General features: G+C 39.5%; 2 protein-coding genes across 2 annotated transcripts in view; one reads left to right on the top strand and one right to left on the bottom strand.

The window, feature by feature from the left end:
* Positions 1-17: 17 nt before the first annotated feature.
* Positions 18-27,827, bottom strand: glrbb (glycine receptor, beta b). Its single transcript, XM_010742918.3, has 10 exons — positions 27,338-27,827; positions 24,263-24,401; positions 21,544-21,650; positions 19,590-19,657; positions 13,430-13,656; positions 12,758-12,840; positions 11,165-11,305; positions 8,108-8,260; positions 4,492-4,784; positions 18-1,171 (listed from the first exon to the last, which is right to left on the bottom strand). The coding sequence occupies exons 2-10, from the start codon at positions 24,382-24,384 to the stop codon at positions 875-877; spliced, it is 1,491 nt and encodes a 496-aa protein (XP_010741220.1). The 5' UTR covers positions 24,385-24,401; positions 27,338-27,827; the 3' UTR covers positions 18-874.
* The window catches only part of pdgfc (platelet derived growth factor c), a 55,564-nt gene continuing 52,484 nt past the window's right edge, over positions 24,748-27,827 (top strand). Inside the window, exon 1 of the mRNA XM_019267337.2 lies at positions 24,748-24,769. Within this exon, the coding sequence (XP_019122882.1) occupies positions 24,748-24,769 (22 nt within the window). The remainder of the gene's footprint in view (positions 24,770-27,827) is intronic.

Here is a 27,827-nt window from a genome sequence, read left to right as displayed (position 1 = left end):
CATCTTTAATCACAACAAATGGTGAAAAGTCATTTATTAATTTTTTTTAAACTTTGCTTGTAAATTTCACAAACACATGGTCACAACTCACTAGTGACCCATTTGCACACGCTACAGGTGAGGAGATGTCAAACGTTACATTGGTTGAAGGAGTGGCAGTGTCACATGACCATCTGGACAGGAGCAGAGTGCTTCAAACATTACATTGGTACAGTGTTACATGACCATCTGTTTCATATATCCACTTATCTTTTCAAGAGCAAATCATATGATTAATAAAATGTAATAAATACTTTATATATATATATAGATTTAGATTTTATCTTCATATACATGCATCTTTTTTTTACATGCAAGGTGATTGCAATGTTACACTTTGCATTGAAGCTTAAATAAAACGCTTTAACTTATTAAACTTGCGGGCAGACTCCCACTTGGCAAGGGCGCAAAATCAAATAGCTATTTACAAATGCTCTTTTATAGATCTGTGCATCTTCTGCTCGGTCGTTACACAATCAATCTTTCGTCTGCACACCATTCATCAAAACAGTTATATCTGCAATCCTGTATTAGCCTTTCAAGTACCATTATCAATAAATAAAGTTTTTCAATAGAAGATGCTATAATATTCATTTTATGTAAAGAAATATTAAGTTATAATCATTGAAGACACAAATAATGATAGTTGACTATTTTTATGTGAAGATAAAGGTAATAATAGTAATACATTGTAGTTTTATTTTCTTCTCAGCAATCACATTTCTCAATGTTTACTTTGGAATTTAATGTTTTGAATGTAATTAGATCATTAAAGTACTCATGGGAGTGGAGTGGGTTGGTGGGGTGGGGGATAATACAAATCATTTCAAGATAATCACAAGTATATGGACCAGTAAATCACATTAAAGAATAGGAAGGAGAAAGGGAAGAGGGCTCGGGCGTACAGGTCAACTCTTTTGGCAGCAGAGGGGATTACTGGTTTTGGGGGAGGAGGTTTCTTGTTGTTCTTGGACTGGGATTTGCCCGCACCAGCACCGGTATTGATAGGCTTCCCATAGCAGTCAAAGTTCGACAGCTCAAAGTCTCGCGGGAGTGAGCCCACGATGCTGAAGTCGTTGGTCCGCAGGTCTGATTTCGAGGTGCACACCTTCTTACAGCGAGTCTCCGCCACCTGGGTGCAGGACAACAACATTTGGGGACAGAATTGATTATTAAATTCTTCAGCATTTCATTGCAAAGCACATCTGTCTATCTGAAACATACGAACCGAGATAAGATTAGGCCAACAGCCGGAAAGTGCTGCTGGCAGCCCCTGAGGCAGTCTAACCATGCTAAGGTGGTTTAAAACTGAGCAGTACACTGAGGTTACTGGGCATAGAGCTATGCACTCAGGACTAGTGCTACTAACAAAGATTATTCAACTCTGTATCCACATTCACACTCCCCCATTCCTATATTATTTACTCAGTGTATCCTAGTTTCTCCCTATCTACTGTGCTCAGTAGCCATAGCATTCTAGCCCTTGTCTAGGTATCTATATACTGTGCACTGCCAGAAAAACACAGCAAGACGACCTTGTAAAGAACATACATTGTTAGTTTCTCTGACAAGACAGCTACTGTACAAGCACCAGGTATAGACTTCACATCTATTACAATACTAAACATGGTTCATGGTTCAGTTTGTCCTTGGTCATGGACCAAACTGCACAAATCATCTTGTAGAAACATTCTTGACTCTACAATCCTATGCCAGCAAACTGAATTCACTTTCTACTACTACTGTGTGACATAAAACAGTAGCAGTGATATCTCTGAGACGTCACATTCACGCTGCAGGCAGGTTTCATCTTAACTTTAACAAACTTTTGACTGATGCTGTTTAGGATTGTTGGACTTGACTTGAAAACTGACCAAACTTTGAAAACCCAGTGAAGGAGCTGTTTGATCCTAAAGCATGGACAGAACTCATGATACAAAAACTGCTGTTATTTTAAGAGAGAGAAAAAAAAATCCTTGTAGCCAAGATTTTCTTTATTCTCTACAACGTTTCCTCATATGGTTCTTCTCTCATCTGGGGTCTTGTAGCCTCTCTTCACCCTCTACATGCCATCACATCAAACAACCAGTGCATGTAAGGATCAGCAAAAGGATGTAGTTTAATGTCATCCAAAAATTCCTTTCATCAACTTTCCTCCAGGCCTGCAGGGTGAACAGGATCTAATCAGACTATGGATGCTTACTCACTGAAGTCATTAAGCTCATTAAAGCTTCATTATTTTGATTTGGTTTTGACAAGAAAACCCATTAAACCTCAATGGAATAATGTAATCCTCTCAAACCAAATGTGGTCCGGACAAACACAGACCTAGAGGCAAATTAATTTCAATTAGGCATACAATTGGAAGACCGGTACACATATTGCATGCCTGATGTGCATGTGAATATCAGACTTGAGCCCTGACAGAGCTGTGTTTACAGAAAGCGTGTGTTAGAGACAATGCCAGTTTTTAATGATCAGATCTCCGTGTTTTGCATTTAGATTAGATCTTGATGCCTGAAGGATGTTGGATCCGTAATATGCATTCTCTCATTGTACTGTGTGTTATTGTAGGTTGGAGGTTACTTAGAATCATATACATAAACATAGACATACAAACACAAAGTGCACACTTCCATAACAAAATCTCCATCATTTAAATGTTGTGGTGATTAACTACAGTATCAAAAACCCAGAGGACATTCTTCATACTTGGATATACACATAATGCATTACATATTAAAATCATACAGTATGAAAGAAGGGGCATTGCCAGGAAAAATGTAATTCAAATTAGTACACAACATGCCAGGACACAACTGATAAACTATCATAGCTTGGTCCATGAACTTGGTCTAGATAGCAACGAGTGATATTTTAGGCTGTGGAGCAGTTTCGTCAGATTGGTCACAGCAGCCTTACGTCGAGTTGCGTTTCTCCAAAAGTTGATTCTGTTTTAAGTCTCCACCTCAGCTTGCTGCAGTTATTTTGGCATACCTTGTACCCTGCACCACAGCAGCCTTAACCGACTACCTGTCACGATGGCAGTCGTGACTGTTGTTGTTTCCCTGTGTTCCCCTTCATTTTTCCCATCCTTGTGTTGTCTGTCTGTGTTGTGGGCGTGGCACTTTTCCCTGGGCCTCCTGGATAATCATCAAATGAAGCACACCTGCCGTTCCTCACCTCACCTGCCTCCCATCAACTCATCACTCCACCTGCATATAAACCCTGGCCTTCCTCCCACTCTTTGTCAGATCGTTTGTTCAGCCTCTGTGGCAGATCACGTTCGGACCGTCTTTAACTACCTGTTCCTTGTTGTTTTCCTGAACTCTAACCTCCGATCTCTTGTGCTCAGGTCCACCATTGTCACCTCCTGCCACCTGCTTGCCTGCTCTCCATCCACCACCTTCAGACAGTCCAGACTCCGTGCCTCCTCCAACCATTCCCACCACTGCGTCACCTCAGCCATTCTCTCCACCTCGTATCGGGCCCTCTCCTTCCCCTCTCGTCCCACACCTCAATAAATCCCATTCTCTCTCTAACCGTTGTCCGAAGCCTGCATTCTGGGTCAACCTGTGCAACCATGACACTACCACACTTCAAATAAATGGGAAAAGCTGCCCTTTCATCACAATGCCTGATTTGGTCTGAATCGGCTCTATATTTGTGCTTGACAAATCTTTACAAACTTTAGGCATGGTTTCACATTAACAAGATCAGTGAGAAACAAAAACACAAAAAGCCTTTGGACCCCAAAAGTTTTGTCTTGGTTTTAATTTTACATCATTTAAAGTCATTTTGTTTTTTCCAAGGGTTTTCAACTTAAAATAAATATTTGTATATGAATTGATAAAAGGAAATGTGTTTCAAGGTTACAAGAACTACATTTAATAGGACCTTCTATGCCTTAGTAATATCAAAACAAAGGTATTGATAGTGTGCATTTGTTTTTATTTTTTATTTGGGTTCAACATGGGTTGAAATGTTGGCACCACAGTTGTCAGCGTCATACAGGTGCTGCAAACATGAAGTATGATGTTGCCATGGAATCACTGAGTTAGTTGTTGGCTACACCTGAGCCCCATTAAGTGCCTGTTGCACCCCGTCAATGCTGCATCAGCTGAAGCAATTTGCACTGTTAAAAACAACATTCAGCAATCTTTTCTCTGATAGTGACAGTGTAGAGACAGACAGGAAATAAGGGAAGCAACAGAGGGATATAGCAAGAAATATACCTGGCCATGTTGCTTTGGTATGCATTGGTATGCATCAGCCAAGATACAAAAAAAAATGAAAGAATAACCATGAGGAAAGATCTTTGTTGGACTTTTACTCTCAATGGATATCGTAAACACAGCTATTACTGTAAAGAGTATATTCAGTTCATTTCATATGTATATCATGAACGGCAACAAACACAAACACTGAAGTTATCAAACCAAATCCACTTACATGTAAGGTGCTGACATGAAGTGGCGTCCCACCGGTTCCATTGACTGTGTTGTTCCTGGCAGCGGGGCTCTTTCCCGCAGCCTTCTCCTTCGATGCCATCTTGGCCTTCTCGGCTTCGATGCGCTTCGGGCTGTTGAGCATCACTTGAACCACAGCGTACTCCACCAGTGAAGCAAAACCAAACAGCAGGCAGGCGATGAGCCAGATGTCGATGGCCTTGACATAGGACACTTTGGGCAGCTCCGAAGCCAAGGAGGTGCACTCAGAGGATAGAGAAAGAACCGAGAGGATGCCTAGACAAAGAGGGAGGACAAGTAACCTTGTCAAGAAGCGTGAGTGTGAAGACAGATCAAGAATATAAATCGAAATTGTGACTTTTCCAGGAGCTATGATTAATATATATTCTACACTTCCTACAATTCCATTGTGCATTTTATAATTTAGTTTTTTAATTATGACACATGGTCACAGAGGTACAGACACATAAATAATACCCAGCTCTGGATAATCACATAATAGTATCCATGATTGTCAACATACACCACTGACACCAGACAACCCTTCTTGTGTGGACTAGATGTTTGTTTACACTGAGGAAATGCATTTGATGCACCCACTGTGGAAAGAACAACTGATGCCTGTCCTCTTCAAAGTACAAAATACTGAACAAATTAATCTTCCCATATACACAAAAGCCGAAATAATATTCTCACATCTACACACAGCTTCAGAGAACATGAATGCAATTAGAAATTCATGACCATTCCTTTACCTCCTTTATTAGGACATCTCTAAGAGCTCAGACAGACTCTAATAATAGTCATTTAAGTTTTTTTTTAGTTTTTTTTTTATCTCCGATAGCTAACGGGATTACAGGTTAGAGATTCCCCCAGCACAGCTGCTCTTTAAGGCTACAGCAGGTAGAATTACAACAACTCAGAGGGTTATAACAACCAATGAAGAGCTTCACTCCCCTTCCCAAACTGCAATGATTCTTTAGAGAGATCATAAATACATGCCCCCAGGCCTCATTATGGTCACTCATCAAGGCAGAGTTCGTACAGGGTTCAAATCTAATCAAAGTGCTACTTCCTCACTAGACAAAGAGAGCACTGTCAACCTGGAACCTGTAATCTGTGGAAATACTAAAACAACTTTGTCCGCCTTGTTCCCTCAATGACACACTGAGCTGCATGTACAAAATAAACTTGGACTTTTTATCCGACAGAAAAAAAAACACACATTTGCTCACATCCATGTGATATATACATGAAAAAGCACAGTTAAATTGACACATTGAGGTGTATACACACACATGTATGTGGATACACAAACACACAGCACAGAGCAATAAATGAGAGTAGTCCCACACCTGGGTGTTGACTGACCTGGACTGATCCCATTTAGAAAGAAGTCAGAGGAGGCTTCCAGGAGGAGTTGAAGTGATGATGGGATGAAAGTGGTGATAAACAACTGGAGGGAGGATGGAGAAAAGGAAGCAGTGGAGGATTGGAGTGGGATAACAATGGATTATCTTAGTCATGCAGCCCTGCACACACAGAGGTGCCCCTGTGATTCTGTATGTGGTTGACACTGACATATTACACACAGGTTAAATTATAGACGAGGAAGGGGAGGAAGAAAAAGTAAGATGTGGAATGGACATTTTTTCCAGCAAACACAAGCTTTGTATGAATTGTTAATATTGTATGTCTATTCTTCCATGTGCAGGAAATGTGGTGGCAAAAGCATAAACAAATGTAAAAAATAGCCACTAGTACACTTCTCTAAATGATGACGGGTAATATACACCAGGGTCTGCCGCAGGTTTTCACAAATGATTAGTAATTTTTGTTTCTTTAGCACATACTTAAAATACTAAATAAAACAGATAATAAAAAACAATGATATTTGATTTATAGTTTACTTATCTCAGCACATCAGGCCTGTCAAACCTGTTAGAATGGTGTGAATGATGTTCTTGTAACAGTGACACTGAAGCCTAAAAGTGTCAGAAATGGATTAAACAGCATGTTTGCCTGCGTTGGTATAAAATACAAAAGTTGAACATTTTCGGGTAACTAGCCTACGACCTAGTACATAGTCATAAGCTATGGCAGGGCCCTAAGTACATTAGTTTGTTGGATTACAGATCTGAAAATCTAACTTGAAACATTAGTAATTAAACTGGAGACCTTTCTCTACACAGGTTCAATACCTATTTCACGCTGAAATTGTAATTTCACACATTGCTAGGATACAAATATTATATTCAATTCAATGTATTAATTTATTATTAATTTGTCCTAAAAGTAGGAACAAATGATGCATCTGTTTTATCTTATTTTGATAAGAATGTGTCAAAACTGTCAGTCCGGAAGTGTCTATTATTGGAACATAGCTCATTGATTTTGTTCAAAATTCAGGGATACAGAAAGACAATACGTACAATATGTGATGAGACTGGGTCAGTGTATGAACCTAGCATGAAAGTGTCTGTCTCTTCTCCATTTCCATGCATAGCTCTGTGAAACTAGTGTGAACAACCGAAACCGTAAGCAAGAGGGACACTACTGATTGCCCATCTGTTTCTTGCCTGGGATTCATTCAGTGCGTGAACAAAAACACATAATAAATTAGGCACTACCAGCACTGAACCCTTCTTGCTTCCCCTCGGGGCTCAGGCTAATAGTCAAGTAATCTAGCCGGACCTTCTTGAGGCAAGACACATTGTGTGCTTCTCTGGTTTGGAAAAACAGCTCTGCTCCTCATGCTCCTCAGCACAGCCCTTCATTAATTGGGTTAATAGGGATCAGGTGTGCCTCGTTGGCCAGCTGAGCGTCTCCTAGTTTTCTCTGTCTCCTAAAAAGTCTTGCTGCCCACACTGATTAACATTAGGATTCACCAGAAACACAAGAGCATGAACTTTTCTACCATTAGCCGTGTACCTGCATATTTTAAACCTGAGCAGACAAAAGTTTCAAAATGTTGTTTAAAAGTAGGAGGGGAGAAATGTGTATGTGGCTAAACATCAAAGTTCAAAAGGAAAAGTGGCTGGCTAAAAAAAACTGAATGTAAATTTTAGACATTTAGGTCATTTGATGCCTGCCAGAGTGTGCTGGCAGATCAATGACAGATGTGGAAATCAAACCTATTAGCCATAGGTTGAATCTCGGTGCCTCCAATAACAAAATTAGCTTTTATATGGACTTATTGCACTTAAACATGGGCCCAAATTGTATTTAGACCTACACTAGATACTAAAGTACCACTGCGGTGGGTCCCATCTGTCGAGTCCAGCCTTATATAGTGATTTATCACATACAGAACAACACTGGATGTGACACCATGCTGGATAGATAAAGTCCTTCATGGTGTCAAAGTGATTGATGGCGTCATGATGGAGATGATTGGGGCCGTAATGTCAGTGATCCTTAAAAACATAAATCCTACACAGAGGTTTGTATTTAATCTTTTTCACATGGCTTTTTACAAAACCAGTTTTCACAGCTTTTCATACACTCGACCCTGGTTTAACAGCACAAGAAATATTCACAGTTCATGTGTACTTTTAAACGTCAGTGGAATATGGTGGAATTGATCAAATAATCCGTACCCAAAGGGACCCTGGCGGCACTCGCATCAGGGTTGATCCAGAAGGACAGCCAGGAGAGGACTACGATAAGAAGCGTGGGGGCATAGACACCCATCATGTAGAAGCCAACCTGTCGCCTAAGGGTGAAGATAACCTCCACACAAGTGTAGTACCCTGCATGTAGAAGGCAACAACAGGCAGATCGGATTAAATAACTTCATAGGGACACACAGTTTGCCTAGGAATAAAAATAGAAATTCCCAATATGTCCGCCTCGGATTTGCCAGGTGGCTGATGTGAATTCTGCTGCTTGCAATTACTGTCTGAAAGATAAGACATGAACACAACATTCTACCATCTTTGTCAATTCACATACTGTATGAGGTCCAATTAAGACTTATTCAGTCTAGCAGGAAGTAAGGAAACGTGAACTGAATACACCTCATGAATTGAAACAGAGCAGGTGAGAGAAATGGCTCTATACTGAGTTGGTCTATTAAATCTGCATTAGGCATTTAAAAGGACAGGTGGGAGCCAGGTTAAGTCATGTATCTAATCTGCCTACTTTTGCCCAAGCACAAAGTAAAGCACAGCTGTGCGCACCATTAGTAATAGAGAAAGCTAGTTAGAGCACCCAGGGCAGCACCACCAAAAAGCAGTGCTTCCCATTGATGACGTGCCTACCACGTAGGAGAACTAAACCTGTCTTTTGCCAAAGTTCAAATTTTTAGTAGATAGAACATGTTCCTGCTTTCAGAAGGTTGTCATTCTTAGCAGTGCAGCATAAATTTCCATTCATGATCAGTACGAACCGATGCATCTCTACTGGAAATATGGTCTTGATTAGTTGGGCTTAAACCAACATGGAATAAGCACCTATACCCTTCAGACCTCCTACAGCAGTGTTGTGTTTCTGCTCTTTGAGGTTGGTCTCTAGGTCCAATGGGATGGTAGAGTGGTTGGGCTGAAGTAATATTTAACTAGCCAAGGGATCTCTGGGTGAGCTTTACACAGCATATAAGGGCCGCCTGTGTCGCAGAGCAGGCTCGCACCAGTTGTACACAGAGGTGATCTTTGTGTCTGGCCATGTTGCCATGGCAACTCGTTAAAAGGCTGACTCATTGCCAGCAGTGTGCCTCCAAAGTGCGAGAGCACTGAGGTCATACCAGCCCTGTTGGCTGATAGAGATTTTCCATTTCACTGCGTATGTCGTTTTGTACTCACACTGGTCTAAATACTTGTATGGCACAGTACCAGGAGTACTTTATGTAGCTTTTCTTCTATTTCATTATAAAAATACTCAGTAGACTTAAAACTGCCAGCATCTTGGGGAACAGGTCAGTGTGACATGTCATGCATTAGTCTGACTGCTGCTAGCAAGTACTTGCTTTTGTATCTTACCTTACACTTCGACACATTCTTGTATGTGAAAACCTACTTGGCAATTAATCTAATTCTGATTCTTCAAGCATAAATATAATGCATTTTAATGAGTAACACTGAATGTAAAACTAGCTGAATTTGTCCTTAATCCTGAAAATAACCTTAATTCTCTGAACACTCTGAAATTGAGCTGCCAGCGGTGTTACACTGAGGGAACAAAAGACAAACTAAACAAAGGTGTGCCGTAGACCACATGTGACAGGCAGAAAGATTGGTCTTAGTGGTATTGAAGAGTAAGGATCACAGCAACATCAGCAACTGACTGAAGTGACATTTGCAGGAACGTTTACATGCTGTTAATGTACTGCAGCTCAGCCAGTGAATGTTTGCTTGGTGGTGCAGGACAAGATTAGTGTTCATGTCTGTTAGTTAGATAAAAAGGAGACCTTAGTAAGACAGCGAATGTGGGCTGAAGTCTGTGTTACTGCTTTCTGTAAGGTCTGATTGGGTGTATCAAAATAAGGTCTCGAGCAAAGAATTCTTGAAACAAGAATATAAGCAATGCTCAATTTAAGATGCAATGCAAATACAGCTTTGCAATTGCTTAATTAATTGCTTAAAATAATGTTTTTTTTTACGTGTTGGTTCTTGTTTGTTTTTTTTAACCATGAGCTAAATCCTACACCAACTTCATAGAGATTTGCTTGTCCAAATTTAACCCTCTCACCCAAAGTAAGCTGGGATAAGCCCCAGCCGCACCCTGATGAAGATAAGCACTCACTTATAATGGATGGATGTAAAAAAAAAAAATCTAAACTTTTAGATTCTTATTATGTGCTGTGCTTTTTGTTTCTGCCAGTTCACACAGGAGCATGGCACATCTGTGGAAACAGTTATGATCACACCACAGTGCATGTACGTCTTTGGTCTCCATCATAAAAAACTGCAACAGGACACAATAATCCAGTTCATCTTTCTAATATATAGGCTTTTCAGGTGTTCAAATTGAATTTCCTTGAACGAATGAAGGCAGGATGATTAAGGTGTAATGACTTTTCTGACTTCACCGGAAACATTGTCACAGAGCATTACCACTGGTCAGATAAGAACATGCAATCCTGCTGCCCAGGATCTGATCTGCTAAGATTTCATCTTTCAATCACCTGCACCCAACTAATCTTACTTTAACAAAGAGACCCATCAGCCTGTCCCAATTTCTCTGACTAGGAACCTATAACACTGCTTGTATGATAGCCACAGCCAAAATGATACAACTTGCAGAGATCAAAATAAAGTAATTGGTTGTTATTGTTTATCTGTATAAACTTACTTGAGTGAAAATGAGCCTGAGTTAATAATAATTAAGGCAGGCAAAAGGCAACATATGAGGGACAGCATAGATTTTAACCTAGCCTGAGCAAATATTCTGGGCATAATAAAAAAATTAAATAAATAAAAATTCTCATTTCAGAGAGAATATTAAATGAATGGATGAAAGGACAGCTCAAAGATAAATACCAATGACAAAGTAAAAAAAAAAAAATGAAAAAAATTATGTTTACTGGTTCAAAATATTTCACTTTGCAGTGAATTATGGCTAGTACTGGCTCAAATGAGTATTTTGACAGATTACATAACTATCTTTAGTTGATAAAGTATTGTCAGAAGAAGTTTTATTTACAGCAAGGACAGTACCTGTTCCTGCATAGAATTTAGTGCAGTTCCCATAATCAATATCTTCTTGTCTGATATCAAACTGCGGCAAAGCGATGGCATCCATTTGTACTGGATCTCCTGTCTGCCACATAAACTGCAGGTCATCTGTGGTGTAGCCAACTTGAGGAAGAGAGAAAAAGGCACACAAAAAGTGAGACATTCCTGCACACAAGTGCACATATGTTGTTGAAACCGCATTAATCCACAAAGGCATATATACATATAGGGTACTGTATACACATACAATATGTGTTTGCATGTTGAATTCACTCACAAACAGAAACATAAAATCAGAGTACTATAATCAAAATGCACACAGATTAGCAGAAGGCTATAAGTCTGAGCTGTCGCATTTGGCATTATAGGGAAAAGCCTTGAAGTTATTTTGCTTATCTGAGTCTAAACTGCTTTGTAAACAAGATGCAATAACCACAGTCGAGCTCCATTAGCTATGAGACTTTCACAGCCTTGAAGTATGATGATTTATTCCCCTTCTGTAAAGTCCGCCACTGAAATCGGCTTCTAAACACAAGCAAAGACCTAATGTACCCCAATTTACTATTTTTTTATATGTATATATAAATAAAAAAACATATTCCCAAGTCACAAAAACTGTACCTCCTAAATATGAGCAAGCAGATTTGTTCAAGTCCAACTGAAACCACATTCAGTTCTTCTTTTTTGTAGTCAAAGAATAATGACAGCGTGTTATTCTTACTAGTTTTATATTATTAAAAGGAAGAAAAAATGCCTTCAGGGGAAATATCAGAAATGCCTGTTTTTGTCACTCTGTGTTTGTGTTTGACTGACAGCAGCAGGCAGGCTGCCAGTGTCTATATTACACTGCAGGGAATAAGAGACAAAACAAACTAACATGTGTTTGTGCTATTAAAGAGTAAGGACCGCAGCAGCATCTAACTGGACCAAAGTTTGCTGGTGTGTTTAGGCTACATGCAGCTAAGCAGCTAATTGGCATTCCACCCTGTTTGTTTGGTGGCTTCAACAAGCCAATGTGCAGGACAAGCATGTTAGATAAGCAGGGGACTTCAGCAGGAAAGCCAATGTGGGTTGTTGTTCAAAGTGTGTGGCTCCTGTGTCTGCTGTCTGGCTCAGTGTGACCGCCTGCTCTGCCTATTGCTGCCAACAAATTCAACTCATGAGCTTGTGGTTACGAGCTGGGAAATCTTGTACACAAACGTGTGAACTGTCCAGTTACGACGTCATGAATGGCACAAGAGAGGGGTGTTCATATGGACTCTTCTTATGAGCACAGTAAACTCGACCCTATTTGAAAGCAGCATATCATCAAATGCTGTTGTGTCTGCTTAATGCTAGATTTATTTGGCCCGTAAATATACGAAGTCTCAGTATTTGGTTAATTTAAAGCACAGCACTAGAAGACACCATCAATATTAAATTACATTTCTTCCTTTTAACTTGTGTTTTTTTTTCGTCTCTCTCAAAGGAGAACACAAAATATGTATGCTGTAGCAGACCAAAAAAGCAATTTAATTTCAGTTGGACATTAACTGATGAAGTGGTTTAATGCAAAAATATTTCAGAAAAACTCACAGCTTTCAAGTTGCATTTTACACCTCTGTGTGTCCATAGGGAATAAGGTCAGATCCAACGGACACGACAGTGTAACGGACAACCTGGTGAAGGGTGAAGACAGTTTTCAGCTTTTTAATTCTCTTTAAATATATCCATTTACACTCATACAGAGGTCTTGTTCGTGAGACACTGCTATTGCCTTGAGAACTCTTAATCCTTATCTCTTTTTTGTGACATATGCATTAGAATTGGATAAACAACGGCATTCAATATTTAATATTTAATGGAGCAAATAAATATGTTGATGTAGAAGCTGTGATTTCTGTAAGAGGGACTGATAACAACTCAGACTACTTCTTTTATCTCATCCACATGCTATTTCTCTGTCAGTTTTGAATTATTGTATCCTTGTAGCAAGCAAATCAGTTAGAGGATGACTCTTTGTTGTTAATCTCACCAACTAAAACTCTCAAGGCAAAGTGACATTTTCTTCAATAATTCAACAATTACATAACTACTTAAACAATTAGAACATACTTAATTAGTTAAGTAGTTAAGTTTAATCAAGTGATATTTGAAACATCCAAAGACTCAAAGTATGAGTTGGAAAAAAGACTAATGTTAACTCTGGACAGCATGTATCGTAAAAATGCCAGAAATGTCACAACCTAACAGAAAAAAAATAATTACCTCATACTGATCAGGACGTCTCCATTACGGAAAATGAAGAGGAGAATGTTCTCCTGGGTGACATCATGAAAGTTGGCGCTCTTCTCGTTAGCAAAGAACAGGTCAGGTTTCCAGAGACATTTGAACATTTTGGGATCAACGGTGAGAGAATCTGACTTGAAGTCTTGTGGTAGCTTCAGTCTGGGGTCGTTCCAGCGCTGCCGAAGGAAGATGTTGACTCTGTAATCCTGTCGGTTACAACAGACAGGCACAAACGTGGTTAATGTCTATCATCTTGGCACTATTCGACACCAGTTGGGTCCTTTTTTTGAAAAGGTCCTTTGGATTGATGACCAAAAGGGAAACTTTACCCTAACCCTTATTTTATATTCACTTTTTCCACGAAGCTTTAAAAAGGATGGTTGACAAAATGGATGCTTTATAGTGATTGATTTTTGGACTCTGGTCAAAACCCTTTTCCACAATGGCCCAAGAGGTGTCTCAAAAAGTCTTAACAGGGCAATAAAAACATTTTTATTACTAGTAGTTTCATGTGCACTTAAAGAATAAGTAAAAGTGGGAATTTTCCTGTTACTTGGCACCTTCCCTACACTACATTTAAGACAACATTTTTTAGCATTCAGCAGTTCTATCTTATTGACAGGTTACATCTTCTACCGCTAACATTTTCAACTCCTTGACAAGCAGCATTTTCTCAAAGCAAACATTTCAACAACAACTTCAACGGACCACTTCAACGTGCCGAGTTGACATTTTACAGCTGCAGTGAAAACTGTCCAAGGGTCAAATGTTATCAATACAGAAACATGTAATACAGCAAATACCTCATTAGAGAGCTTATTAGTAAAATTTCGACATTCTTGTTGGTGGGAAAGAATCATCTCATTGAGGCTCTGGCATTTTATTTTATTTTTTTTGTGCCTGCTTTGATGCCGTGCCTCAAGCTGTTCTGGGACCAGGTGTTAGGAAGAACTATTAATGCTGAATGTGAGGATGGATGATATGTCAAATAAAGCTGCCAAAATACCAGCTGTATGTGGGTGGATGAGTAGGTGAGTGGGGGGCTCTTGGGTAAGAAATTAACTTCCACCTTCCATTCCTCCTATTCTTCCCACTTTTTATAATATTGGTTGGCTTCTTTTTCATTTTTGATGCAGTAACTCATGAAGAGTCAGCTAAAAGCCAACATTTGTCATTTCTTCATGCACTCAGGTGTTTTCAGATTAAAAATGGTGCAATTTGTTTCCTACTAAGAATACAGCGGTTAGAGGCTTTCATGAAGTCAGCAGCAGGGCCCATAATGAATCATAATAACATTCATGTTAGTATTTGACAACTCAAAAAACTTTCGCCAGGTTGAAATGGAGAAAAACTGAAACGTAATAAACTGCAATGGAAATAATAGGGCTAGAATAAACATGATGTAATGTGTTGTTTTTCTTTTGGTAAATTCAGGTCAAAGGAACTCATTCCTTCGAATTGCACATGGGTTAAACATTGGATAGGGTATCCAAACATGGTGGATTCATTCCAATAACATCTGCTCACTTAGGTCATTACCTCTGATGGCTGTTACACATGTGATCTGTGTTATTGTCTCTAGATGAATCTGAAACCAACTGTTGGCCGAGGATACATGAATGACAAAATAATATTAATATGCCTGTTGGACCTACTGGTTAAAATTGTTGGTAGTTTTAGAAAGTGTGTTGCTTAGGAAATGTATTCATTTTACACTTTCACAGTCATGGCATCCCATTCACACTTCCAACTTTTGAAGCTCAAGACATTGCCATGGATATGATCCAATAAAAGGAGCTTAATGGGGCTTAGATCAAGAAGGTCACAAGTTTAAAGCAAGCCAAAAACACAAACTAACACGTTCTCGCTCCCAACTTCTCAAATATTTCAGCTTTGTCAGTGGCCCAACACTTGACATGACATTGTAGGTATCCCTCTAGCATTACTTCTATACAGTATGTGCCAATCTGGGGTAATGTTTTGGTGTGTTGTCAAGTCAGATGATATAGAATAAAGAGCAAGGACATCTGCATAAGCAAGAGGTATGGTGAATGGATGGGTCAAGTATACACAGGATTTTCACCAAGATTGCTGTTCATGTGAAACCATGAGTCAACATTGAATTATTTTGAATTTACATGACCTAAGTTAAGTTACTTACTTATTTTAACATCAAACCATGACCCTTTCCTGCATGCATATTAACTGTTGTTAATTTGACCAGATCGGGTACCTTGTCTCCTAGTTTGAACTGTAAGGCCACTGACCAAGCTGTCGTATTGACAAGTTGGAAGTGACAACATGTTGGTTGGCAATGTGTTTGTGCAAGATTGGCCACTATGACAGAAATCACCAAACACCTTTTTAGGGTCTTGCTTTTAACTCAGTGACACTCTCATCTACTTAATCTACCATAACAAACTCAATTCTTTGGATCCTATCTTGGCAATATGTTAACACTCCAAGTTAAGTTCATCTTGGATAGCTTATCCTTTCAGAACATGGCCAAGCCATCGCAGTCACAGCAGATCCTCACTTTGCGGCTTTTATTTTGGAATTGCACAGGCTTTGCTGACAGATATTTTAGTTAAGCCAGATTGAGTGAGCAGGGATGATTTTGACATCTTATCTTTTAAAAACTTTCACAAATGTATGTAAATTGTTTGTATGTTAACTGTGTAGCAAAATATATTCCTACAGCATGGAAACTTGAGCTACAACCAGGTTTGACGAACAGTGAGAGACAGCCAGTAGACCTAAATGTGGTTTTACGGTGCATCTGTTATTCATGAAAGTACATTGGTTATGCAACGTTTTTATTGTTTCATCTACAGTCAAATATGCTACATACTGAACTAGACTGTGTGTGTTCTTATTCACATACACATAACAAATATAGGAATGCAACACTTCTGTTTTTACTTCCATTGATCATGAGTTCAAGTGACAGATCTAAGGCTTCCACACAAAACGTTTATTTTTCTCAAATTCTGCCCACAAATTAGTTCAAATCTTCTTCATTCAGGATAATCCAACCACCTGACAGGTATGGCAAATCAAGATGCTGATTAAGCAGGATGATTATGAAAGGTGTGCCTTGGACTGGTCACAATGTAAGGCCACTTTAAAATGTGGAGATTTATCTTGAAAAATAAACATTTTGTGTGAAGAGAATGAGTTAGATCTCATGAAAAATGGAAGTAAAAACATATCTTTGTTGAGTTTACAGTAATACTGCAAACATGTAGAGTTAGACTCCTACTGTCCTTTTTCCTTTCTGCTCAGTTTTTGTACTGATGTTTGTGCTATTTACAGACAAGTGATAAAAGCAAAAGAAACAAGAAAGTGTCTTAGTGAGTTGGTGTTGGGCCAACACATGCTGCCAGGACAGCTTCATTCCTTGGCACTGATTCTGAACTCTGCTGGAGGGATGAACACCTTTCTTCCAAAAGATCTTCCCTCATTTCATGTTTTGATGATGGTGGCGGAGAGCACTGTCTGACACGTCAGTACAAACTCTCCCATAGGTATTCAGTTGGGTTGAGATGCGGTGACTGTGAGGCCCATAGCATATGATTCACTTTGTCATGGGGCCTTGTCATCCTGGAAGAGGGGTGCCTCCCATCAGGATAAAAATGTTTCATAGGATAAAGGTGATGCATCTGAACTGTTTTGTATTAATTTGCAGTGACAGATCACTTTCCTGATAAAATGCAGAAAATATATGACGTATGACTGAGCCATGTCATTTGTTGTGGTACATGTTGATGCACAATGTTTATGAGGAGACAAGAAAGACACGTGAAGGTTTCCATCATTTTTGGTGGATATGCACTAAGGATTCAAAAAGTCAGCTGTCACCATTTCTTTACACAGGTCTTAAAATGGTTTACAAATTCCGCAGTAACCCGGAGTGCATTTTATTTTCCTGCCAGTAAACATTTTTGGAAGGGAGACTAGAAGTCAAACTGTTGATCTCATTTTGGAAAGAACACCACCATCATTTCTGTACAACTTAATTCTAGACTCCCATGTTCCAGCTAACCCTTAAGCGACAGCATGAATAGCAGCTTCCAGCTCATCTCAGGCCAATTCCAACACCTTCGCCTTTCTGAAAACCAGACAAGGAAATATATCTTCCCTCTGGCTCACTATCAGACTGCCAGTACTGCATTCGATTCCGGAGAGATTTAAGACGACCGCTCGCTGTAATCAACGTGGAAGACTCAAGCTGAGGAGCAGTAAAAAAAAAAAGAAAGAGAAATACCCACAACGGCAATTTATTTTATCTCACAACATCAAATTAGTCATCCTCTCCTGATGAATACAATCATAAAGTGAAAGAAGATGTGTTAACTACAGTGGACGCCGGATGGTGCTCAGCTGAGGAAGGTGTAAATGATGAGAGAGTTTCCTGAGATCAAATACCCCACAGAGTGATAAATTGAGGGGGAGAGGTGGCCAGCTGTCTCTTCTGTCTCCTCTCAGGGATTCGTTTTGAACCTTCCTCACATTTATTCTCTTCCTGTCTTTCATTGGTTGTCTAGGGGGAAAGCGGGAAGACAGAAGTTGCCATCTGGGAGTTCTTCATTTCTCTTTATCTGTCTTAGTCTTGGCTCTTACTTGCTCTTTCTCAATCCTATCTTGCTTGTTTCAATCCCTCCCTTCACTTTTCTCTGCTTTTCTCTTACTTACAGTAATCCCTTTTTCTCCCTTCCTCCCTTTCCTCTGCTTGATTACCTCATGCTCGTCTCTTAATTTACCTCTTCCTTTGTCTGTCTTTCTTCTCCCTTTCTCTTCACTTCCCTTTGTCCTGTTTTCCCTTCTCTAACATCTTGGCTTACTTTTACGCCCTTCTTTCTGTCGCTGCCTTTTACTTTCCGTTTACTGTCCCATTTTTCTTCCTTATGTCCACCTTCCTGCTCTCATTCCTCTTTTGTTTCCTTCTCTTTTTTTTTCTTTTCTTCCACCATCCTTGCATGCCACCAAGGATTTTCCAGTTTCAGCATGTATCACCCTAACCGGTCCTCTAATTGGTCGTGGTGTGAAACTCTCCACAGGAAGATTTTATAAGTGAACACACTTAGTCTACTGATCTGCAGCCAAAAGAAATATTTCCAGGGTAGATCTTCATGCAGCTCCAATTCCAGAATATATCTAAGGTGTCACTCCTCATGAAATCAAGTAGAAGAACATTTATCATTCTTATCAACAGAACTCTGGAAGCAAAAGTGAAAAATCTCATCCTTTACATGAGGTTGGCAATATGTTTTAAAACTAAAACTGGATGGTTCATATAGGCAAAATTGTGCAGTTGCAAGCGAAAAGGAATTGTAGAATTGTTATCTACACAGTACACAGTTTGGGCTGCTAAATTTACTTTTCATAAATGGGTTGCACGTCCTGCAAGTCTTTGCAGCTCATATGCATTGCCATTATTGCTGGTTTATGTTAAGCTGTTGTTGTTTTTCTGACATGCATGCTATTGACTGAACAGGGACACTATATTCACAGCTTTTGAAAGCACACTAGTTTTTTCAAATGTTTAATGTTACATCAGATTTGGCTTGATGATCCAACCTGTTACTTAGAGGTCTAATAAGTGTCTGCATGAATCAACAGTCTTGTTTTATGACCCTGCTTTCAATTATTCTGTGAGAATAACTTTAGAGATTAAAACTAGGAGGTCATGGGACATAATCAAGTCAAACTAAAGATCCAGTCACTCTGCACTACATTCATTTCAATCAATTTGTCAAACGATTGAATATATTTACTGAGAGCGACACCTGGCTGTTTCCAACAGCTTTAAATTAAAATGCACCGGTAAGTCAGGAATATTCCATTTTTGTTTCATAAGTGATCAAGAGTCGACCCAGCGACGTCCTTGAGTTTAATCTATTCACTTGCATTCAAACAGCACTCCTTATCAGCAATTAAGCCATCAGATAAATGAGGCATGAAAACCCCAGTGTTCATAATGATTCACTGCTAAATGGTCTGATACTGTCTGGAAAACACATTCTATCTAAAGCTTGAAGAATCAAGCAGTTTTAAGCTCCGATCCACTGCCTCTGAATGGCAAAAATATTGATTATCAATACTGTTGGGATGTAGTGGTATTGAAGTGACTTCTTACCATGGTTGTTTCTTGAATGGAGCCAAAACTGTTGATGAAAATGTTCACTCTGTCTTCCACAGGAATTCCTGGATTCAAAAAAAAAAAAGGAAAGAGGAGATTGTAGTAGTGAATAACTGTGTTTTACAGCTGCTTTGTAATGAGAGTGAAGTAGCTCTGTGCTTGTGTGTTACAGCAAGTGTCAGTATGCTTTGTAAAACCATGTACGTCTTTATTTCTTGATGTTGTATCTGGTGATTAAATTGATTGTGTTACTCATCTGGATTTGTGAAAGACTCAACATTTCAAAGTCATAAGCCTCTCCTCTAAGCTAACGCCGTAAACATGTACACTGGAACCTCCTGTCACTCTGTATTTTGCATAATCTAATAAAATATGATGAATACAGCTCACCCTGCTTTGAATAAATGATTTCCTTTGAGGTGTTTACTGAAGGCTCAGGAGTTTCACACGGTAAATTCTATCAGGCCGCTTACAATATTAATGTGCATACTTTGGAGGCAGCATATAGCTCACATGCATTAATGCAACCAAGGAAACTAATTTATATACAAGAAACACTTTTGGTGTTTTGCTTGGAATTCTCTATATGTTCTATAAAAGCAGCTCACCATTTTATAGGCCTGGGCAGAGTCATGCACAAGGCACAGTTTAGGATGTAATTTGGGAGATTATGACATGGATGTTAATGGACGGGGAGCTTTCAGCCCACCCTGAAATCAAGAGCAGATGTTTGGCCGTAGGATCAGTCACAGGGAGTCGGAGGGGGATTCTGATTCTACTCACAACACATCAAACATCGAATCCCAGATACAGCTCCTGCTGCCAAGTGCCAGAAGATGGAAACTAACTGAGGATCTACCTGAAGACTTGTAAGACCATCAGTCAGGCACAGAGGTCACCAATCATGTCTGTGTTAGTTTTATGGTGGTTTCTCTGAGACTGAGGCCCGGAGCTCCCTACAGTGTGACATTTACAATACGCTGTAAACACAGATTGGTGGGGTATAGGAAAGAATGAAAAAAAGGGGGTAAAGAGAGTTTCTTTGTTGTTTCTGTAGATCTTCACTTCATAAGTAAAATCTGTGTTGGGGGGTGTATCCTAACTAGTTAGATGTGATGGAGTTAAGTAATTGTAATGCTTACTTTTGGCATAATTCCAGACAACGCAGAGCAACAAAACCATTCAGACTAACAGTAATGCCACAACAAGCAGCTTCCAAGGAGCTGTCTCTACTTCTACACAGACTCCATTTATTGACCAGTATGTGCTCTGTTTTGGCCACTTTTCAGCTTAATTCCACAATTTAAAACATTTGTTAAAAAAGGGTAAATACTTGATTTTGATTGGTAACATTGAAATGAAGTTGCATGGTGTACATAATATTGGCTTTTGTTTATACGTTGGAGAATCAAATGAGACCTTTTTGGTACGAGCAAGTTAAGAAAATGACATATATTTCTTGACAACCTTGTCAATGCTTCATTCCATGGTTCTAACTTGATAGGCTAGTTTGAACTGGAGAGGCGGACTCTCATAGTATACAGTATAAGGAAATGGGGGAGAAAAGACTGTTTTTTGTTTCCTATGTGAAGAGCAGCACCATAACTGTTTCAGATGTGAAGAGGGAACAAAGGATTCTCTACATTCTTTCTTTGTTTCATGTTTTTTTTAAGCCTGAAATAAAAAGTGTATTTTTCATGCAAACTGCCCGGGCAACATGATGTATAATCTTCCACATGTTGTATCCTGCACCTCAACTTGCAACACTATTACATTTCATTTCATTTCATTAATGTCTCAAGCTACAGTTTTGCAGAGACCTATTCATGCACCAAGTTTATGGAAGAAATGTTGAGATAGCAGACACATTTCTTGAATTAGCATGACAGCACTGCAGCAAAAATGTAAATTAAAAATAGACTGAGACAGATGAAGAGGAAAATAGGCTTACCTTTGAAGTTAGGCCTTATTCTGGGATCATAGCTGATCAGTAACCTGTTCAAGATGTTACTGGTTGAATTTGCAGGGACACGAGCCAGATCCTCAGATGACAGCTGTCTGCAAACAAAACAGACAGGGAGGGAACTGTAGGCACGATTACATTAGGTCAAATTCCTGGCAGATGAGTAGCACAGATGCACAGTTCATTCACTTCTACTGTGCATACTTTCTGATTAAACTATAGCGTGAGAGAGCTTCCAGTTAGGGATTAAATTACTTTTTCAAGATTTGCCATAGGCATGGGAAAGGTGACATGATTATTCAGGCAGATAGAGCTTATTTTATCACTTTCACTTTTTATTTCTTTTGACAAAAAATTAGTAGCCTACAAATTTCTATGATGTGATGTTTAGTTGGCAATGTTTACCATCTCGTCATGTTATCATGCTAGCATTTGCTAATTAGCACTAAACAGTACAGCTGAGGGTAGATTGTCTAAGGAACAAGGGTCAAATGCTTTGATATGATACAGTAACTATTGTTTTCAAAGAAATGCTAAGTGTTCATTTACAAGGTAAACAACTGAAACTGTTCTTCCGCAATTTTCCTGAAATATTTTTGTTACCTTGAAAAAAATCCCTTAAAGAATTGAGTCAATTAATCTGCCACGTGGGTGGCAATGACTCAAGACAGTTTGTTATTTTTGCAGTGGTTATTGAACCCAAATTGAAATTTTCACTTTGAACCATCCTGCAAAATAGCAAAAAACATCTGTCAGCTTAGAATTACCACTATAACATAAAGTGGTGACATTCAGCCAAACGGCATTTGTTTTCTGAGGTTGACTGATGAAAAAACAATGGACAAAGAAAGGGGAAAGGGGAGAACACAATCCAGCAGGAAATGGAAAGCCTCCTTGTGGGTGGCAATGAGTTCTCCTGCCAAAGAATTTCCCCTTCTCAAAGCACTTTACATATCATTATGTAAACCTTATCATACACTGAGGATGAGTTAAAGTGCTCCACAGGAATGCTGCGGAGTGTGTGTACGTTCTGCGGTTCCTCTGATCAAAGTGAAACACATAATTCCCATCCACTAAACCTCTTTTTTTTCACTCTTTTAACAGACCCTTCTGACAAGCACAACAGCTAAACTGGAACCAAGTGGTTCCCTTGATCCACAAAGGCATCCGCAGAACTAAACACGAAATATGTCATCCAGCTTACACTTGCCAATACTGGGACTACATCAAACACTCTTTTCCTCTCCCTCAAGAAGTTTCATTGTTGAGCCATTTGTTACCATTTAAGGAGTTTCCACTGCACAGAGAAAATGGACAGTCCGAAGGCATGTTAGGACATCCTGATGTTCATTCTCTTATGAGACATATACAGAAAGCTGTTCAGTTTCTCCATGATCAGACAACTTACACACTGCTTTAGTACCTTTTTAACACACCAGCATATGATACCAGACAGCTGGCAAGGAGTAAATAAGGAAATGCTAATAAAGTGGCTAAAATAGCATAAGTCTTACAAAAGCAGTTGTCACTTTTTAAACATCCCACATTGCACATATTCAGCTTTTTAACACCACCTTCTTTTAAGGAAGTGGCATCTGTGTTAATCTTTGGGATGTTCATACTGTCTGTGTTACAGTCTTATATCACTCTGCAGTGAAGCAGCTGACAAGATTAAACCAAGCATGATGGATAAAGACTAGAAAATAAGACTCTCCTTTTCTCTATCTAGCTTCTACTCTTGTCCTCTTTATTCTTCTCTCCTCTGTGTCCGTAGAGGCTGCTGAGTCCTGTTACATTGCCCGCTTGCCCAGCTCTGGATCTGGCCCAACATAGGCTCTGCTCCCTGTCATCATTGTCGTGTGAATGAAAACCTCCTCTTCTCAGTGCTCTACAACACCTGTGATACAAACACTAACACTCCCCTGGTGTTCTGAGCTCACAGTCCAGGCAGCCTGGCTAATTAACCTCAGCTGATAGCAGCTATAATTCACAGCAGTTTACTTTACTCTCCATCAGGAAGTTGATGTGGAGTTGCATCTGTACAGGTCAGTTTGCTAGTCAAAGGGTGTACTACTCAGCCAATTAAAAAAACAGCTGTTAAACATCATCTCACTTACCAACTGGACATTAGAAGACATCAGTGCCAGGTTAGGACAGGGTTATAAAATATACTATTGGCTGGATTGTTGGGAAATGGATTCAGTTTTTTTGTAAACTTTAAATTAAAGAGTGGTAGTAGTAGAGTAAAAAGTCAGGCCACCACATCCTCTGCTGTGTTGATATTCACGAATTTTCTTCTTCACAAATCCCTCAAAATTAAATTTATATGAAAACATATGTCTGCGCATTGTAAATATCACTAATGCAACAAGTATTAAACATTTATTTATTCTGCAACTTCTGGTGTTTGCTGTCCATATTTTTATATATTAAAAAAACTGGATGCCACTAATGGAATTGGTTTTCAATTTCTCAAAATGGTTGTCAATGGCAACGTGCCAACCATTTGTCGAGCCCTGCACTTATATGATATGAAATTTAGCAGAAACAAGCCATATATTTAAATATGCTGGAAATGATTTTGAGCAGATACTCACCTTAAAACTGTAATGTGAAATGAACTCAGAGTATCACATTGTCATTATTGCACTTATTTGCAATAAGTGCAACATTTAACAGGCCATAGTGTTGTCTATTCCATACTTACGAAGGACAGTAAACCTGCTTTCCTTTTTTCTTTCCCTTCTTTGTTCCTTTTTCTTTGGCAAAACCTCCCTCTAGGCAAAGAGAGAGGACCAGGAGAAAGATGGCGAGCTTCTTAATTCCCATTCTGGTGTGAGCTGAGCCTGTGGAGGGGGAAAAAAACAGTTTAAAATAAAGAAAATGGGCCGCTGCATTAAAATTACTCACACTTAATGGTGTGAAATTCAATCACCCAAGCTCAAGCTCAATTGTTTTTTCATCACATTCAACAAATTTCCTCATTCATTTGCACACGAGGACAGAAGCTACTTGAGCTTTTCCCTTGGACACCATGACTTTGCCTCTTGCTGTCCTGACATGACGCATCCCTATTTATTCTGGATGCATGTCACATACGGTAAATGTTTGAAATGTAAATTAATCCATCTGACATGGTTTAATGAAGTTCAAGCATAAATCAAATCAGTGGAGTAATGCTCCTGAATAACGATGGTCATTCAGGACCCATCAGGTGAGTGTGACCTCGAATGAATGTCTGAAATAAATAACCTGAAATGCCCTTCAGTCTAGAACTTGCACAGAAAGGCCTTGATAGTGCTGTTTCTGCGTGCAACTGCAGATTCTCTTTTTTTTTAGCACCACAGCTGTTTATCATGATCTTTGTGAACTATATAATTAGATTTGATCTATTGTGGCTGTGGTGTTATAGTTCATGTTGTTATATGCTTTCTCACACCATAATAGCTAAACTGTAGGAGATAATGTGGTCCATGTGTGTTTACCATAAATCTCTTTGTTAGAAAACCTAAAGCCAATTCTTACAGTAACATAATTCTATATGTACAGATGCACACTTCCCTGCAAAGGCAGTGTGTTCTTGATAGCAGTCATTAATCAGCTAGCAGCCACATTACCTGTGTGATTCATTCCCCATCTAGGTAGGAAAGTGGTGCCCTTTCATTGCATAGGGACACTGAGACTTACAGCAAAGCCAACAGTCTCATCCCCCCACCCCACCAGCAAGACTGTGTATTAACTGAAGCAGTTTATTGTCTAGACAGAGAGGCTCTCTCTCTCTCTCCTTCTCACTCTGCCTTGGCCCAGTAACTCCCTAACTGTTCCTCTCCTGCACATTGATCATCATCTTCTCCACTGGAAATCGTTTCCAGCGCTCCACTCAGCACCCTTTGTCTCCATGCAAACACCTTATCTCCCCCCAAGCTAAGTCAACATTGTTTTTTTATCAGTCTTGAGGAGTCCTGCAGAATGGGAGGTTGGACGGGGTTCCCATTGTGCAGGAGAAAAACATACGTCAACACTGACCCACATGTATCAGTTGGCAGCAGCTGGAGTGATGGGGAATGTTTAACTTGGCAACCCACCACATTTCTTAGAAACAAATTCTTGTGTGACCTACAAGTCCTACAGTAAGCCCCTTCTAGGATTTCTCTACATGGCATCTCTAATATCTACTGCAACCAGGAGGATGAAAGAGCACAGTATGGACTGGAATACATGCCACTGAAGACACTATAATAAGATTTATTACAAAATAACTATTGCTATTGTCATACTACAGTTACAGATACTTACAGTATGGTATTACATTAGTTCATAACTGTATTGGCTCTAACTCCTTCATGCCCAAGTAACGTCTCATTCTAAACCTTTGTCACAGGTTACATGCATTTTTTATCTGTGAGTAGATTAACCAATGTGGAGTTCCCTTTGTAGACTGTCTAAATTTAATCCTAATAAAATAAAATAAACATATTAATTATTAATAAACATATATTCTGAATTTTCTCACGATCCCCACTATAAGATTTGTCATATTGTGTTCTTGGGGTTTGAATTTTAAATGTTAAAAAGAGAGAGAGTCGTGACAAGATAAAACTCAGTATTTTAGAGGGAAAAAGATAGTCATAAAAACATAATTTTGTGCAGTTATGATGACATAAAAACAGATGACTTCACTTTTTTTCATTTCAAAATATAAAAATAGGTTCATTACAATTAAATAAGTTGCTTTAACTTTAATCAAGCTGTTATCAGAGGCTGTTTTCTGTTTTAGGTGCCATGAATGAATGACTTAATTGGAGCAGATTTGAGCAGTTGTTGCTACTGTATGTGTTGTTGTTGATCTTGTACTGAAGCTCACACTAGTCTGCACCTTGTTCTGTGCGCATTCCCGACCAACAACCAGGACACCATGCACGCGCTTGCTAAACTCATCTCTGTACAGAGAAATGTGGGTTCAGCTGAGAAAAAGTCCATAAATTGACCTTGGCGATGTCTGAGTCAACAGTAGAACATTGCCTTCACTGTGTTTTACTACTGGCAATGTTTAAAACTGCAGTGGCTTTGTCATACAGTGGCTGACAGTGACTCAAGCAGACTCACATGGTCTGCCCTATTGGTCCAAGGTCAATAAGCAATTCTGCTCTGCCTAAGTGACTTCCTCAGGCGGTGTACTTTTAAATTGTGACCCATAAACATCCAGTTCTGTGAAAAAAATATTTCTGTAAGAGGGTGAGAGTATTTAGGTACATCAGTGATTATCATTCATGAGCTATTATGAATGCCAATACAATAAAACTAAGTGATTTAGTGTAATGAATATGTAAATTCACTATTTTGTTTTAATAACATAATATAATACACTTCAGTGGAGTATATTTTGTTCTCATCTAACTGTAAACAGCATTTAGCCATGAGGAAAGGCCTGTGCTGTGCTTCAAAATACAGATGCAACAATGCAAAACAACCCCGCCAGACTGCCAGGACACTCACAACCTGTGGCTGCACGTCGTGCTGGCTCTCTTAACAACAAGAGAAAAGTAAGTAACAGAGGCTGACACTTGCCCAAAGCCTGAGGAGGAGGAGAGGGGCTGGAGTGGGAACATCACAGCAAAACAGCGACCACCATGACGACGGGAAGGAGAGGAGGGGGATGCAGGAGGAAGACGCCGATACGCATGAAGGCGATCATGCGATTTGGTTTGACATGAGCGCACGCTGCCGACATTAATAACACTGAAGTGATTTATGACAAAACATGCCATGCAGTGTCACTTACCGTTTGGCTTTGGCACCTGTCAATTCTTTAGAAAACTAGACCCTGTAAAGCTGACTGTGCAAGTAGTCGTTAACAGAGCCTTCAGGACCAGTCGCTGTGTTCCTTTTCCATTCTCTTCTCCGCTCTCCTCATTGAAGCAATGTGTTGAATGGTTTCCGAAAGAAAGTTACATCTCGGCAAATTGCCAATTTTTTTTTCTTTCTTTCTTTATTCCCGCGCTTGGTTTGTTGTTATTTTGGAATCTGTGTATATGGCTGCTGCCCTTTTGCCTCAGCTCGGGATGCCCAAGATGGAGGCTTGCGTGTACCTGTCATGCAACATGCGCAGTAGCGGCTGCACGGAGCCGAGAGCATCATCAGTCCTCCCATCAGCACCACGGACAGCCGCTCCCCGCCTCCACATCCACAGACGATGCTGAACGTTCAAACCGTGACGTGGATGGCGGCAGAAGGGGGGGAGAAAAAGCTCTCATTCACGTGATGGGCGTAAA

This window comes from Larimichthys crocea, chromosome I (genome assembly GCF_000972845.2).
Source record: "Larimichthys crocea isolate SSNF chromosome I, L_crocea_2.0, whole genome shotgun sequence".
NCBI lineage: Eukaryota > Metazoa > Chordata > Actinopteri > Sciaenidae > Larimichthys > Larimichthys crocea.
Note: the sequence above shows the minus strand (reverse complement) of the source record. Positions and strands in the feature narration are given on the sequence as shown.

Excerpts from the sequence above, each read along its gene's own strand:
- glrbb (XM_010742918.3), bottom strand. The coding sequence starts at position 24,384 with ATGGGAATTAAGAAGCTCGCCATCTTTCTCCTGGTCCTCTCTCTTTGC. Across the intron at positions 21,651-24,262 it reads AAGCAGGTTTACTGTCCTTC|ACAGCTGTCATCTGAGGATC; the intron begins GTAAGTATGGAA and ends TTTTGTTTGCAG. Across the intron at positions 8,261-11,164 it reads TAAATTCTATGCAGGAACAG|GGTACTACACTTGTGTGGAG; the intron begins GTACTGTCCTTG and ends TTCTACATGCAG.